The following is a 14,560-nucleotide window of genomic DNA, read 5'->3' as shown; positions in this document are numbered from 1 at the left end:
GTCCATGTTCAAAAATAATGTAGATAACCTCTGAAGAAAGGACTGTAGCCGGTACCGCGATGTTCTACCACTATTAACTATCGAAAACCGGATAACCATCATCAATTTTTTAATGAAAAACTAATCAATACCCCTAGCGAGTGCAGTAGGAACTAATTTTACAAAGGGCTTAAGTGATCAAGACTCACGATATTGATACTATCGATTGTAAAATCGGTCTACTAAAATTTAGAACTTCTGGCCAATCTGCCCCGGGCACCTTCGTTTTAGTAAAAGTACTTGAACTATGACTATTATCCATAGGGAAAATAAGGAAATACATTGTACAAATCACCGCATGAGTGAGCACATGCATCTAAACTTGTAAACCACTCGATATTTATTTACATCGACCATTACAGTACAGTGTGTTTATGACTGATTACAATATTACGTTTGATGCTTATCTGTTATAATTATTATAATTAATGTAACTACGATAACGATATCTACTTATAGATCTTAGTTGAGGAAATAGTGCACTTGTACAGTAACGATATATTATTACGAACATAAAAATTCAGGTAAATGCGGGCAAATATAGGATTACAACACAAAAACGAAATCAGGCGTCAGACAGACAACAGTGTTTTGTCTTATTCACTCAATTGCAGTTTCAAAATTGATTGAAAGTGACAAAACACTATATAACTAATCTGAGCTTTAGACGTTTATTAGTTAGTAAAACAGTTGACGGTCGGATGGCATCGTGAAATGTGTAGAACTACAATAGATGAGACAAGCGCAAGATTGTAAAATATGGCGTACGGTAGGGGAGGCCTGTATTCAACAGTGGGTAGAAGTGGGCTGAATAGAAGACAGTTTATGTTCACAAATTTTGAATTCTTCAGCGAAGGAGATAATTCGTGAAGAAAAAAGCTTGGAACCGTAAACGGACTCTATTATTAAATTAATATGGCTGGCCTAAGATCTATCAAGGATTATCACGTGCTAAAACAGCTGAAGATAAGAAGAAATCCGATACAGAATGACATTAATACTGTTAAACACTTCGAGATCAAGAAAGTCCTCATTGCTAAAAATTTTTTTGATAAGATAAAGCTTATGATGTCCCGAGATTATTAAATGTTTCCCCTTTAATATGGCTTTCTAATAAGGGTTTGTAATATTAATAAGAAAAATAACCATAGACTGATTTTGACGACGTCGTGACAACGAATACTTGGAAACCTATCTGATAGATTGGCAAATGTGCCTACTGCCTGGAAAGAGAGATCGGTAAAAGAGCAGGATGAATATGTTTGCATTTACAATAAGAACAGGCAGCAAGTCTCAGAAATATGGTACCTTTTTATCGTTTAGGTATCAAAAGGAGTTATTTTACGAGTTACGTTTTTTAATTTCTCCAGACTTTCATTCATAATAGAAAATCTATTTAAGCTGCGCACCAATACGATTACTTTAATAGCAAGTTTAATAAAAATACGTTATTATAAATAACTTTAGTTCACGTGAATCATTAGAACAAACTCAATAACCCAGCATTTTCATTCAAATCGTACCAATTATTTGAAATTGTCGAAGAAATTATTTCATTACAACCGCAGGCTAGACAAAGATAATGGCTTAACTACGTGAATGTGATTGATCAAGAATATTCACGTTTAATTGTCGTTATACCTTTGCTACATTTAACATAGGATTTTAAAGCTTTAGCGTAAACCTGCCAAGCTGAGGAAAATCTATACTAATCTATACTAATATTATAAAGCTGAAGAGTTTGTTTGTTTGTTTGAACGCGCTAATCTCAGGGACTACTGGTCCGATTTGAAAAATCTTTCAGTGGTAGATAGCCCATTTATGGAGGAAGGCTATAGGCTATGTATCAACATGCTAGGACCAATAGGAACAGAGTACCAGTAAAAAATGTTACAAAAACGGGGTAAAATTTCACTCATTCTCTTTAATGTGACGCAAGTGAAGTTGCGCGGGTCAGCTAGTGAACAAATAAACATATGAAAATCTCTAGAATACTTGGAATAACATGAAAACTAACTCTGATCTGATATGTTTGGGTAACGGTTTTATTCAAATTATTCTTTCTATTGCTAAATAAACTAAACAACATAAAATTTCATTGAGATGAATACACGTGATGAAGTTATCGTTATTGGAAATTAATATAGTTATTTATAATCGATTACTCATCGTTAAATTAGTTTATCACTTAAACGATTTTATGTATAAATGGAATTCCCAGTAAATGGGCATTTTTAGAGTAAAAACCACAGTGACCGCAAGACCTCGGGTAATCTCTTTCTGTTCAGTAATAAAAACTAAACTATAAGCCTACTTTTATTTGCCACCTACAAATAATTTGTATATAGATATTGGTTATACATTCGAAGAAAGGGACCGTAGACTTAAATCTATTTCAGTAACATACGGACTCCTGAAATTCAGACGATCAATGACACTTCTCAAATTAGCCAGAAAAATTAAGTTTCCGGTAACCTTCAATTGCTATTAATGATTTCAATCCATACGCGTACGTGTACTGCTACACGGAAGAGCGATAATAATTTAAAGGTACGATATGGATCTCAGATTCCTTTGCGTTTTAGTCGCAATCGCATTCTAGACCCCTTTGTAGCTAACGTTCCTGTATGTCAAGGTGTATGGATGAAAAATGGAGCTAGGGAAGTTTACTACTCTTAAGGGTTAAAAGGGTAATTTTAAGTATGTATGTATGTATGACGTATCTTTCAGACCTAATTTTATAGTAAACTAGACTTGATACTTCCCCCGCGTGGTTTCTGACTAAGGACAGAATTTTCATACAAACTTTCATCCCCTTGGCGGCAGAATTCATCAAAATCCTTTCTTAGCGGATGCCTAAGTCATAATATCTACCTGCATGGCAAATTTTAGCCCAATCCGCCCAGAGGTATGGGCTGTGCGTTGATAGATCACTATGTCAGTCAGTCGAATCACCTTTGATATATATTATATTATACTATATTTAGATTGACGATATTTCAGGATTAAACTTACCAATAAAAACAGCTATAACAGTGACTATCAGGAAGTAGAAATTGACGACTCTGCGGAACTGCTCGGACAAGTTCTTGGGCAGGAACATAAGGAGCGTATACTTGGAGGTTTTGATCTTGTTGTGTTTCTTCTTGTCACCTTCCACCATCGCCCCCACCTCGATCTGCCGCGTCTCTTCCACCGCTGACACTTTGTTGCCCTGGGGGAGAAGAAAAATTATTAGAAAAATATTATATGCTAATGTTTCTGATGGTCGAGACGCCCGGATTGAAGACAAGTAAGACTACGAAAATAATACTGCGCAGACGCTATTTTTCGTTTCTTGCGTTCTACCACTGGGAGTCTGAATTGTTACGGCACTAGGCTGATGGCATATAGGCACTAGGAGTTGGATGCTATTAAAACAGAATGATTGCGTCTGAATTTCTTCCGTTTATTGGCAATTTTGACAAGTAGAGTACGCGACATTACAATTTGAAGGTGGTTTTAAGTTCTTGTTCTGCCTTCACCCTAAAAAGCTGATGATGAAAGTTACAAAAAAGTTTACCCAATGGTCAGCCGACATTTTACAAATTAATTATACTGTTTCTAAGGTCGTGTATTCGTTGTGTCCCTTTACGTATCAAATATACACCATGCACTAAGTATTTTGTGTGCACGTAAAATGACTGGCGTATTATTTAATGATTCAATAGAAAGGAACGTTTTCAAACACCTCAGACGTTTGTAACACGTAATTATTCAAAGTGTTGTAGGAGGTGCTATGTGAACTTGTCAGTGCCTTTGATAGTTTGATATCCGACAATTAAAACATAATTACACCCGGTGTTAGTAAAACTAGGAATTGTAAATTAAATTAATAGTTATACAGTTGTTAGTGTTAGAATTAAGTTCAAGGCGTAAGTTCACAGCGGAAAAAGCTTATTTCTTGTTGAATAACTATAATTATTAAAAGAAATCTTAGCGTATAGAAGCATAGTGTCGAGATGATGCCATATATCAATTTGCAAAGTTAAATTAATTATTTAGTCAAGTTATTGAAATTTTGCTAACTTTGTTAAATATAATTGTTGTGAAATGCGTAATGCGTTCTGATTTAGTTGATTCAATTTGTGTGCATCTTTAGATATTCTTTTGCTTTGCTTATTGTGTTGAGTCAATATTTTATGTGTATAAAAACTGTCTTTCCAGAGCGAAAAATATTTTTAAATTGGAATCTTCTGTATGGCAAGATGTATGGATATTAATGAAGCAAAGCATGTTTGTAAGGATCGTACCAAGTGGCGTTGTCTCTGCCTATCCCTATGAGAAGTAGGCGTGAATTCATGTCTATACATATGTATGTGTGGAATAAATTTCAAGTAGTAACAAAGAAAAAATATTTTCCGTCTAGAAAAACTTATAAATCCAATACGAAAGTTCAGCGTCGGAATGTGTTTAAATATTCAAGCGGCTATCAACGAGGAGGGTAGTTGTGCGAAATAAAGTGTGAAGCCAAGGTCCCACGTTCTTCTATACTAACAATCGATACCATATCGATTATGTGCGTACAATTGTTTAGAAAAATACTGCTTTATAACATCTGTTTACTCTGGGGCGAGGTAAATGGTTCATGGTAAAGAAAGACCGATAAAATTTCTGACTGCTACTGGATTTTTTTTTTCCTCGGTTTTAGTAGTATTTTTCGTCACTACAACCTTGGGATATGTAATCCGCAGAGATTTGAGATCTGCATTACTGCTAATTAAGAGAATGATAAGCAAAAAGTTATGACGAAAAGATCAATGCAGAGTAGGGCAGCTTAAATTTTTTTGGTAGGAAAAATTGGGAAAAGGGTCAAGACTAGACCAACAAAGTGTTTTAACAATTAAATCAACGATCACTATCAAATTTAGGAAGCATATATGAAAACGAGCGATAAATATCGATATCTGCGAGCAATAATCTTTTAAAGCAATAACAATTTATTTGTTGTTTGAAGCTACCTAAGGTTTAATAAAAATGAAATGTCATTCACCTCAAAGATCAGCATTTAGTTCATTGGATATCAATTTCAACGCGGTAATCCGAAAAGCCACTGAAAATCTAGAACGCACACTGATAACGGACCCATAATAACTTGTACTGCAATAAAATAATGAATCACAATTGAAAACTATTTCGACTTGAAGACATAATACTAATGCAACGGGTCTAGAACAAAGATGTTCCTATTATGTTCTGTATTTACATAAGGCATTGCGCGATAGTTTTACTCGAACCCGAGTAAAACTAAATTTGTGTTCCAAACCCACAATTTTAAGGAAATAATTTTACTCGTTCGAGTCATCACTTCGAGAAAACCTCACGTATTCGATCGAGTTTAAGTACGGAGCATTATAAAAAACAATGCTGCTCATTCGAGTGTAATGCACAGACTGTATGGTCAAAGTTGATCGATATAATGAGAGAGAATATTTTACAATGTGAATGTCGAGGTAGCGATACTTAAACCAATACTTATGACAGCTGGGAGGGGATTCTGGGAAAAAACTTCAAACGACTTGAATTAAAAATGACTACCTATTCATGGTCAAACGCTAGCGCCCGACCACACTGCATTGTCAGAGCAAGGTAAAGAAAGACCCATCAGGAAAGGTGTACTTTATTTTTATGTAATAGATTTGATATTGTTTCTGTTCACACCTAAAACATATTCTGACTAAATTTCGTAAAGGGCCGCTATTATATACCTACCTAATCATTTTATTTTTGCACACTGCCTAACCCTTAACGGAAGAAACTCCTCATCCGTTTTTCGGAACTGTCATAAAAGATAAGGCTTAATACTTGATAAATTGATTACGGAACGAATCTATTTATAAACGTGCGTAAGTGCCATAGTGATGTTATCTACAGATTGAAATATTGTTAAGGCTCATTTGCTGAGATTGCGACGATGCGATTTCAGGAAACGAAGAGAAAGATTAAGGGCCAATTTTACAGTCCATATTAAACATACATACATAAAATCACGCCTTTTTTTAAATAGGAGTAAGCAAAGACCAGATACGCCACTTGTACCCTTACAATCTTCCCTTACCTAATTCACATTCATACCTATATCCCGATCTTTTTGCAAGTCATCACCGATATGATCTATGTATGTCTTTTTGGGACGTCCACTCCCGGCGCTACCAGCTCATATTAAAGTGTCAGATAACCTATCTGTTAAATATAGAGACAGTTTGAAAACAACTGTCATAATTCCATATGATAAGCTACCTGTATGATATTTAGACGTGGTGAAACTGGGCTTAAAGTTCAGAGTTAATACATTGTGACGTCATGAATAGGAGTGACCATTAAAGCCACTAAAGTTGCGCATTGGAATATAATGACGTCGGTAATTTATTGCGTCATATCTTAGGCAGTTAAGATTTAATAGATCAGCTTTTAAATATGCTGACGCAATTTAGAGGTATGTAGCAAATGGAAGTGCATTTATAACTAAATATTGTAGGTAGTCTGTAGACGAAGACTTTTCGCCTGAGATATGGTACACAAAATGATAGGTTTGCAAGTGTATTTCACATATGTATTTGCATGGGAATATGACTTAGTAACTCCGTCTATCAGAGTATTCCAATAAAAATTCACAAGACATTTATCGTTAAATTCCACGGTTCTACGAAATAACAACCGCGACCATGGTTTGTGACCTATGCGGCTGTCAATTCCACATAGGCTTTTTAAGCTATGAATGAAGAAGTTCTTTCGTTACAAATATTCCCCTGTCTGACACCACTTAAATCATCTGCAATAGATGGACACAGGCCAATGATGATGAGATGTAAAACAGGATGAAATCTGTGCAAAATATTGGCTGAATAAGATCAGATAGAAAAGCTGTATGTAAAACACTCTGTAGTTACAAAATGTAATAGTATTGAAATAATATTATCTTTATTTATTTAGATACACGAGTCTAGTAAACATTTGAGATTATAAGCTATCTTGATTGAGATAGCTCTACTGTTTGAGATAACAGATGGAAACGACAGGTTTAACGTGACTTAACGTAAAAAAATGATTTTTTGTTCATTCTTTAATAATAACTAATGTAATTTCAACAATATTTTCCGTAAATCGGAAAGTTTCATAGAGACACAAGAAATAAGAAATTCACGTTACTCATCTCACATTCTCTCTAGTTACTCATCAAAAACTGAGGTGTAAGCCGTGATTAGAAAAGGTAAGAAAGAAGATACATAAATGTCAGAATATAAAGTCATTTGAATGATAAACGAGCTCAAGAAGAAAGTTTAACATCTCCAAAGAATGGTCAATTCTGCTCCTACAGTTGGAATTTGGCACGATGACATAAAAAGAGAACAAATTAGGATAGGATACAAATTGGAACAAAGGTAACAAAGAACAAATAAAGAAATAGAAGAAATAAGAAAAAGTAAGAACCGCATTGAGGGAATCTACCAGAAGACCTTGTATGATTTTCGCGACATTGACATGACATTGTAAAACAAAACTCCAATACAAAATCAATTACCTTCATCGGTCCTCAAAATAACTTTAAAACTGACTTTAAACTTACTAATAACAATCAATTATTAGTCGCGACATATTCGCGGTCATTGCTATGGACGGCCATAGCGACTCTGACCACTGGGCCAATGTTAGCTGGAACTACACAGTAATTGTGAGAAGGGTGGCACGTGTCTGCAAATTAGCACTTTCCTTGGCATTCAGTGCACAATGACAGGGTGGACATGTTCAAACTTGATGGCTACGTTATTATGTTGCTTTTTTAATAAAACATGCATGCATAATAATATATAGAATATGCTATGGGGACTTCTCTATAATGTAAGACATTTTTTCGTCCAGTCTTACAAACAACGCGACGGCTATGGAGTTTGGTATCCATTTGCGACTGCTGGTCATCAAGCAAGGTCATACAAATTATTTCCTGTATTTTTGTATCTGTATAGTAGTAAACCAGCTCCAAATCTTATGACAGATAACGAAAATTTAATAGCCAAAAGTATTTGCTTTAGAGGAGATTCAAAACAAACGTTTCTTTTAGTAGTTTTTTTTTCACCACCCCGAATGAAAGAAAACCTTATCACAAACGCGCATTACAATAAAATCCTTTTGTATTTCTTATAAATTACAAAATTTCGTTAACCAAATTTCAAACCTTTGACTTCCCCAAAACACTAACTACTAATTAAAACAATTTAATCACGCAAAGTTTTAAAGACTTTATAATGGCTACGAATGTCCATGAAACTAGCGAACTCGTGGCAGTCCTAGCCGTATTAAGTCTCTATAGAAAAACTATTTCATTTGTTATTAAATGCTGGACGAGCAATTGATGGTATGACCTATTTCTTTAAAGGACAACATATGAACTCATTGTGATTTCTCGCTTTAAGTACTCAGTGTAAAGCTTGAATGGTACTGTAAATTTTAGACAGCCCATGACTTTGAGTTAGGGATAAATAGTTTGAAGCAAATTTCATTGACTATCATAAGTGTGAGCATTTGACCTAAATGAATAAATGATTTGCTTTTGACTACGTAGATATCACTTAGAGTAGACTTAGATGAAATTCTTTCAAATAAAAGAATGATCCTGGAAAATCTACTTTATTCGTCTGGGTAATATAGTCTAGGTGAAATAAGTACCGTGGAAAAAACAGTGGATGAAACCATAGCGACAAACACCAAGGAAGATGGATCATCATGTCGCTATGTAATATGGCCTAGGATACTAAAAACCAAGCGTGCTTTTGGAAATGGAGCAAGACCTGCTTAACACGAACTATAAAAAGTCTTGATTATAGTAAACGGCTATACCTGCCCCTTAAGATAAGAGTTATGCTGCATTCGTGTACTTTCTCAGGCCAGCTCAACAAGAATGAGACGACAAAATTTGATGTCGTGTCAAGCCATTAATAGAATTGATTAATTACTTAAGCGATTTGTAGTAATCACAAATATTTCGTCAGAATCATGTGACGTTCAGAATAACGTCATTTAGTGCACAGGTGTTTACGTTCAGGCTCTTGAAAAACACGAAATTAGAGCAAAGACTAGTACTTACGGTTTTTATGACTTTAGCATATCATCATTAATGAGTATGTCTATGGTACCTAATAATACTGGAAGATCAAGTCAGTAGCGCAATAAAATATATAGAAAATCCTAAATTTTGATATTGGCAGAGATTGTTCTTTTCGAAACACACTCATTTAAGTTGTCAGATCACATTCCACGAATTTATGTTCAGCATATATTCCGCTTTTATTCGGTTTTTCTAGCAATTAGCATAGTCTTGCGATTAGTAAATGATCACACAACATTTTTTCTTCTGAAAAATTATATAGAGACAGTTTTCTTCAACTAATGTAGTGAGAGTTTGTAAGGATCGAACCAAGTCCCGTTCTTTGGTACCCCTATAGGAAAAAGGGTCAATATTATGTATGTGTGTAATCTAAGGGGCGCAGTTCTTAAATCGCTACTGATACTAACTGCATTATTAAGAACATCTGAATTATAAAGTCAACCTTTTGATGATGATGAAACAAGCTATAAATCATGCATAATATTTATAGTGTGTTACTAGATTAAGCTCAGCACTTTGGAGCTTCTTTCTTAAGTATCAGCATATGGTATGATTCAGATAAGGCTGGATTTAAGAGTTTTACCGCTGATCCATGTATTGCGATAAATATAATAACAAATAACAAAACGTAAATCATCAATCGTTGCATACGAATATGAGTAATAGCTGATATTTTTCAAGTTGTAAGCATTATTGAACGATCGTAGTGCAAATTGGCTAGAAAGCAGTTTACGTAGAGTAAACATTTTATGAGTTGTATTTTAAAGAAGTAGGTAAGTATCTAGCAAATAAAGTACCATAGCTATCAAGATTTCTTAGTTAAGTTGAGTACATTTCAGCGACAATTCTATATTGTGTGCTCTAACTCGCTTTTCCATCTGTAGGAATAGCTTTATAATGACTGCTTATCCTTTCTATTCACAAAACGGCTAAGCTTTAGTGGAAGGAAAGAAAAAATAATAATAAAGGCTTTACATTTAAGTTAATTTCATATTTTTGGAATTTTATATTGGATAGCTTTGATTTGATCGGTCAATTAGAAAAATGAAAGACCAAGATGTTTTAAAAATACATACAACTATACACGTAACAACGCATATTTTTTTAATCTCAAGGATTTCGGAGTGATATGCAAAATTGTTAGAAATTATCTTGAAGTTGAGTATTCAACGTGTTTTATAAGATACGCGGCGAACATAGACGAATCATTTATTAAAAAAATACTATTTGACAATTTAAAAGGTGAGAAATAAGTTTCCTCAGTTCAATTTAAGGGCCTTATTATTTTTGAAATTCACAACATGGTAATCTGGGCCTTTAAAAGAAAAAATATTTAATTTTTGTGAAGAAAATATCACTCGTTTCTCATATAATACATTTATAATATTTTTAAAGTAAAAGGAACTTTGTAGATAACATTTGCGACACTTGGTTTTTACATTTTTCATTCAGTAAGTGCCAGATAATATTAAGTACTGAATATTAATAAGACAGTGATAACTAATCACTGAGACGATTAAATAATATTTTCAACAATCATATCAAAAGTTAAGGAAGCACTGTCCATAATTATTTTCTATATTATTATTCCCATTGTCAAATAAATTACCAAAATAGGACAAACAAGAATAGGTAATTTGTAAAAGACTTTTGTACGAGTGTTTATCAGCCACCGTACAACAGCAACAATAAACATCGAAATGTGATTACACACTAATCGATTTCATAATGATCTGATAACATGATATCATAAAAAATATTAACATTTACAACAACAACTTATATTTTAATGTTTCAATTCATTTCCATGATCAGTAGCATCCCTTTGAACTAGAACCGTAAATACGACTACGCGTAATCATTGGTCAATTCGCAATAATAACGCGCTGTGATTGGTCCGCGCACTTCCGCGATCAATACATTGGATAACATCGTAAGTGAATAATTAAAATTGCGAACTCACATAGCAGCAGCAACAGCAGAAACAGCATAGAAAAACAAAACACGACTTGATACACTCGCACAGCCGCGCAAACCAATTGTACATTAACACACCACACTGTCTCATTTTATTCACATTCGAGTTACATTTTCCGGACACAATAACGTATGACCGTGTACGGTGGAACACAAATACAACAATGGATGTGAGCGGCTAAACTGATAGCGAAAACTATCTTATCGCGGCTCAATACGATATCAATAAAAGTTGACGACATGACAGCGACATCGTGACGTCGGCCCTAGACCTTCTCATAATTTAGTTTTTCATTTATCAGCTGTTATCGTAGTTTAAAAATAATAAAAACATGGGCTAGAATAATGACAGGTGTTGACATCGGGGGCTTTGAACACTAACTGGTTTTATATGTAGGGTGACATTAATTAGTAAACGTATTAACATCTGTTAGCTATGATTTAACTGGGCACTCGGTAGTGCGAGGCTAAGTTTCCAAAAAACTACACTTTAGTCATATGTTAAATGGGTGTATCGCTGATCTATATCAGCCTAGGCCTTGCTTGGTTTGAAAACCTTGAAAATAGCTTAACCAGTCATCTAAAAAAATATACATAAATCTAAAACTAATCAGAGAAAGTGTCATCTCCATTCAAATCAATTATTAAAGACATATTTATAGTCATTGGAAATTCGTCTTCTAAAAATAGAGATACGAGTCATAGAGAAAGAATACATCCTATTTTACTAAAAGTAAAAGCAACCTTATTAGAACTTGGCTTACTTTTCACACAATAACCGAAGTGATTGAATAAAATACTACTATTAATGAGTCTACCAAATTAAGTATGTAGCGTTTGAATACTAGAACAGGTGTTTAAGATTCTGATACTTAAAATAGAAATAAAGGTGACTTTTACTTTTTTTTTGTATAAGTTGAATGGCTGATGGTGAAAGAAGTTTTTAACTGGCTAGACAACGATAGTATGTGAGTACTGTAGAATGAGTGTTAAGTAGGCAGGTATGTTTATGTGTCGCCTTAAATCGACTGTCGCACGTTCGAATTTGTCATAAATGAGATCAATGTTAAGTTTTTTGAGTCCATGTTTTTAAGGGTCATTTATGTTAATGCTATGTTTAATGTAAAAAATATGTTCTTACCAGCTACTCATTCTTCTTTCATGATTGAAAACCTCTTCAACAAGGTGTTACAGTTCTAGAAGACAAAAGAAAACATTACATCAATTTCACTTTAATTATTTGTACAACACTTTATAGCATAATAAATTTTATCTCCCAGAGAATAAAAAGTAACAAATTTAATGCAAACGAAAATTAACCTAATACTTAAGAAGATAAGGTATATAATCAAATATCACTAGCAGTCAATATATTATCATACTTACTCAGCACTTTTTGCATTCAAAGTAGAGCCTTTAATTATTTTATTATACTCTTTTCCATACTGCTGCCATTACAAATTATGTACTAACATATCTTGTTCAAATCAAGTCGGCTTAGGGTAGTTGCAACCATTCTTTTCTTCCAGATTTGGGTGTCCCACTATTGGGCAAACTGCTGCTCCCTTTTCAAATTAGCCATATCAGCAGACAGTTCTAACAATTCAATCTGATTTATGTCCAGGTATCTTGTCATCTCTTCTTGCTCTTGACAAAACATAGCAGAACAAAAAGAACATCTTTGTTTGAGTGTTTGATGCTCTCTATCATTATTATGATCAATGTGTACTATCGCAGTGGCTTAATAGCCTTACTTTTCCTATGACCTTCAGTTTAACTCAACTCCATGGGCCTCGGAAGCCTTCAGTGCAGTTCTCCATTTTATAGTTACTAGTTATTAGTTAATAAAAGTGAATATATTGAAATTGCAAAATTGTATAACAAAATGTGTGATGGATCTTAGCAAATGCCATTATTTTGCTTTTGTCTCTGCCTACATCTAAGGGAAAAACGTGTGATTTTACTTTGATGTGGTTTTCATTTTAAACGTAGCTCTTGAAGAAACAAAATGTATTTATTTGTTTAATAAAATATGAAGAGGTTTTTTTTTTCATTGTCAGAATATTGAATTGATGTTTACAGTCCATATTCCATAGGTAAATTAAATTTAACTATTGGTGTGATAAGACTGAGGAAAGTCACTATAATGTTTCGGGAGTCTTTTTTGAACATTGCCAGTAATTCCTCTGTGTGACATGGATGTACCATAAAGTATGGTCTTTGAAATATAGGGTGCTCTTGCTGGGTTATCACTGAGTAGAAATCCTTTTGGTTTATCCTGAAATTAAAATTATAGTTTGACATAATTTATGATTTTAAACAGAAAATACCAAATTGGCAAATAACAAAAGTAAAGATTCTCTTCTTCAGTTCTATTTTACAACTCTTTAATAGTCACGTACTGACTGACCAATCAGCATCGCGAGGCAACATTTCAATCTGAAAGAAAAGAAAGCTAGATATTGCCTCGCGAGGCTCCTCGGTCAGTCAGTATGCAGCTATTAGGTAAAACATTTAATAAAACTGTTTAGCAATATTCACTCAAATACATTATAGGTTCAAAGGATGTTTTTGTCCATGTTTGTTATACTTTCATGACAAAGCTGCTGAACTATAAGGATTTGCAGTGGGGAAGATCCTGGCAGTGGCTACTCATTTCCCAAAAGAACTTCTTAAATAATAATTTTATATATTCTATCATACTTACTGAACGAAAGACATCTTCCGGATATCTTCTAAAGACAGTAAAGCACCAGAGGCGTTCCAGACGTTAAAACTAAACGCCGGAACTCCATAGCTCAAGTGATAGAAGATATTATACTCGATTTTCAATAACACACTTTTCTTGTCTTCATTGTGTTGTATGAATGACTGTTTTGTTATATAAGTCATTTGCATGTCGTCTTTATGCTGCTTCAATGACCATCCATCACAAAGCCAATTTGATTTTGCTACAAATATCTTTGCAGCTTCCAAATACTCCTCAAATGTTATAGAACTCATGATAGATTGTAATTTTAGGACCGAGGTCCCGTCCAGCCAAAGACAGGGAGTCGGTTCAATAACTATTCATGCTCTTACATTAAACTGTGTAAATATAAACTTTACACTGTAGAATCAAAGTTAAATATTATATTCAAAATTATTTTGATTTTACAGGCGCAAAACAACAACAAACACCGCCAACTTCTTGACAGTTGATATCAACGCCTGCAAACGCCTGACTTAAGGCGTTTTGAGAATTCGTTTAAGAACATTAAGACTGCTTTAAATTATAAATAGAAATGTTTTCGGAGATCGATAAAAAACTGTCACATATTACGATACTAAATTAGCTATAACGTCGTTACTTTTACTTTACTAAAAACATACCTCGTTTGAATTACAAGTTTTAAATTGGTG

The 14,560-nt window shown here is 33.9% G+C and overlaps 2 protein-coding genes across 2 annotated transcripts in view; both read right to left on the bottom strand.

Moving 5' to 3' along the window:
- The window catches only part of LOC142975359 (phospholipid-transporting ATPase IF-like), a 33,976-nt gene extending 22,209 nt beyond the window's left edge, over positions 1-11,767 (bottom strand). The window contains exons 1-2 of the mRNA XM_076118148.1: positions 11,145-11,767; positions 3,055-3,253 (exon numbers count right to left, since the gene is read on the bottom strand). Of these exons, the coding sequence (XP_075974263.1) occupies positions 3,055-3,253; positions 11,145-11,249 (304 nt within the window). The 5' untranslated portion in view covers positions 11,250-11,767. The remainder of the gene's footprint in view (positions 1-3,054; positions 3,254-11,144) is intronic.
- A 531-nt stretch (positions 11,768-12,298) lies between these two features.
- Positions 12,299-14,370, bottom strand: Atg10 (Autophagy-related 10). Its single transcript, XM_076118149.1, has 3 exons — positions 13,866-14,370; positions 12,545-13,436; positions 12,299-12,354 (listed from the first exon to the last, which is right to left on the bottom strand). Exons 1-2 carry the CDS (start codon positions 14,159-14,161, stop codon positions 13,235-13,237), a joined length of 498 nt encoding a protein of 165 aa, XP_075974264.1. The 5' UTR covers positions 14,162-14,370; the 3' UTR covers positions 12,299-12,354; positions 12,545-13,234.
- Positions 14,371-14,560: the final 190 nt, after the last annotated feature.

This window comes from Anticarsia gemmatalis, chromosome 9 (assembly GCF_050436995.1).
Source record: "Anticarsia gemmatalis isolate Benzon Research Colony breed Stoneville strain chromosome 9, ilAntGemm2 primary, whole genome shotgun sequence".
NCBI lineage: Eukaryota > Metazoa > Arthropoda > Insecta > Lepidoptera > Erebidae > Anticarsia > Anticarsia gemmatalis.
The sequence above is the reverse complement of the archived record's forward strand: the minus strand, read 5'-3'. Positions and strand labels throughout refer to the sequence as shown.

Bases quoted from the DNA above. Each gene is read 5' to 3' on its own strand.
- Atg10 (XM_076118149.1), bottom strand. From the start codon at position 14,161: ATGAGTTCTATAACATTTGAGGAGTATTTGGAAGCTGCAAAGATATTT. The intron at 13,437-13,865 runs GTAAGTATGATA...TTTTAATTTCAG, and splicing joins CGGAAGATGTCTTTCGTTCA to GATAAACCAAAAGGATTTCT.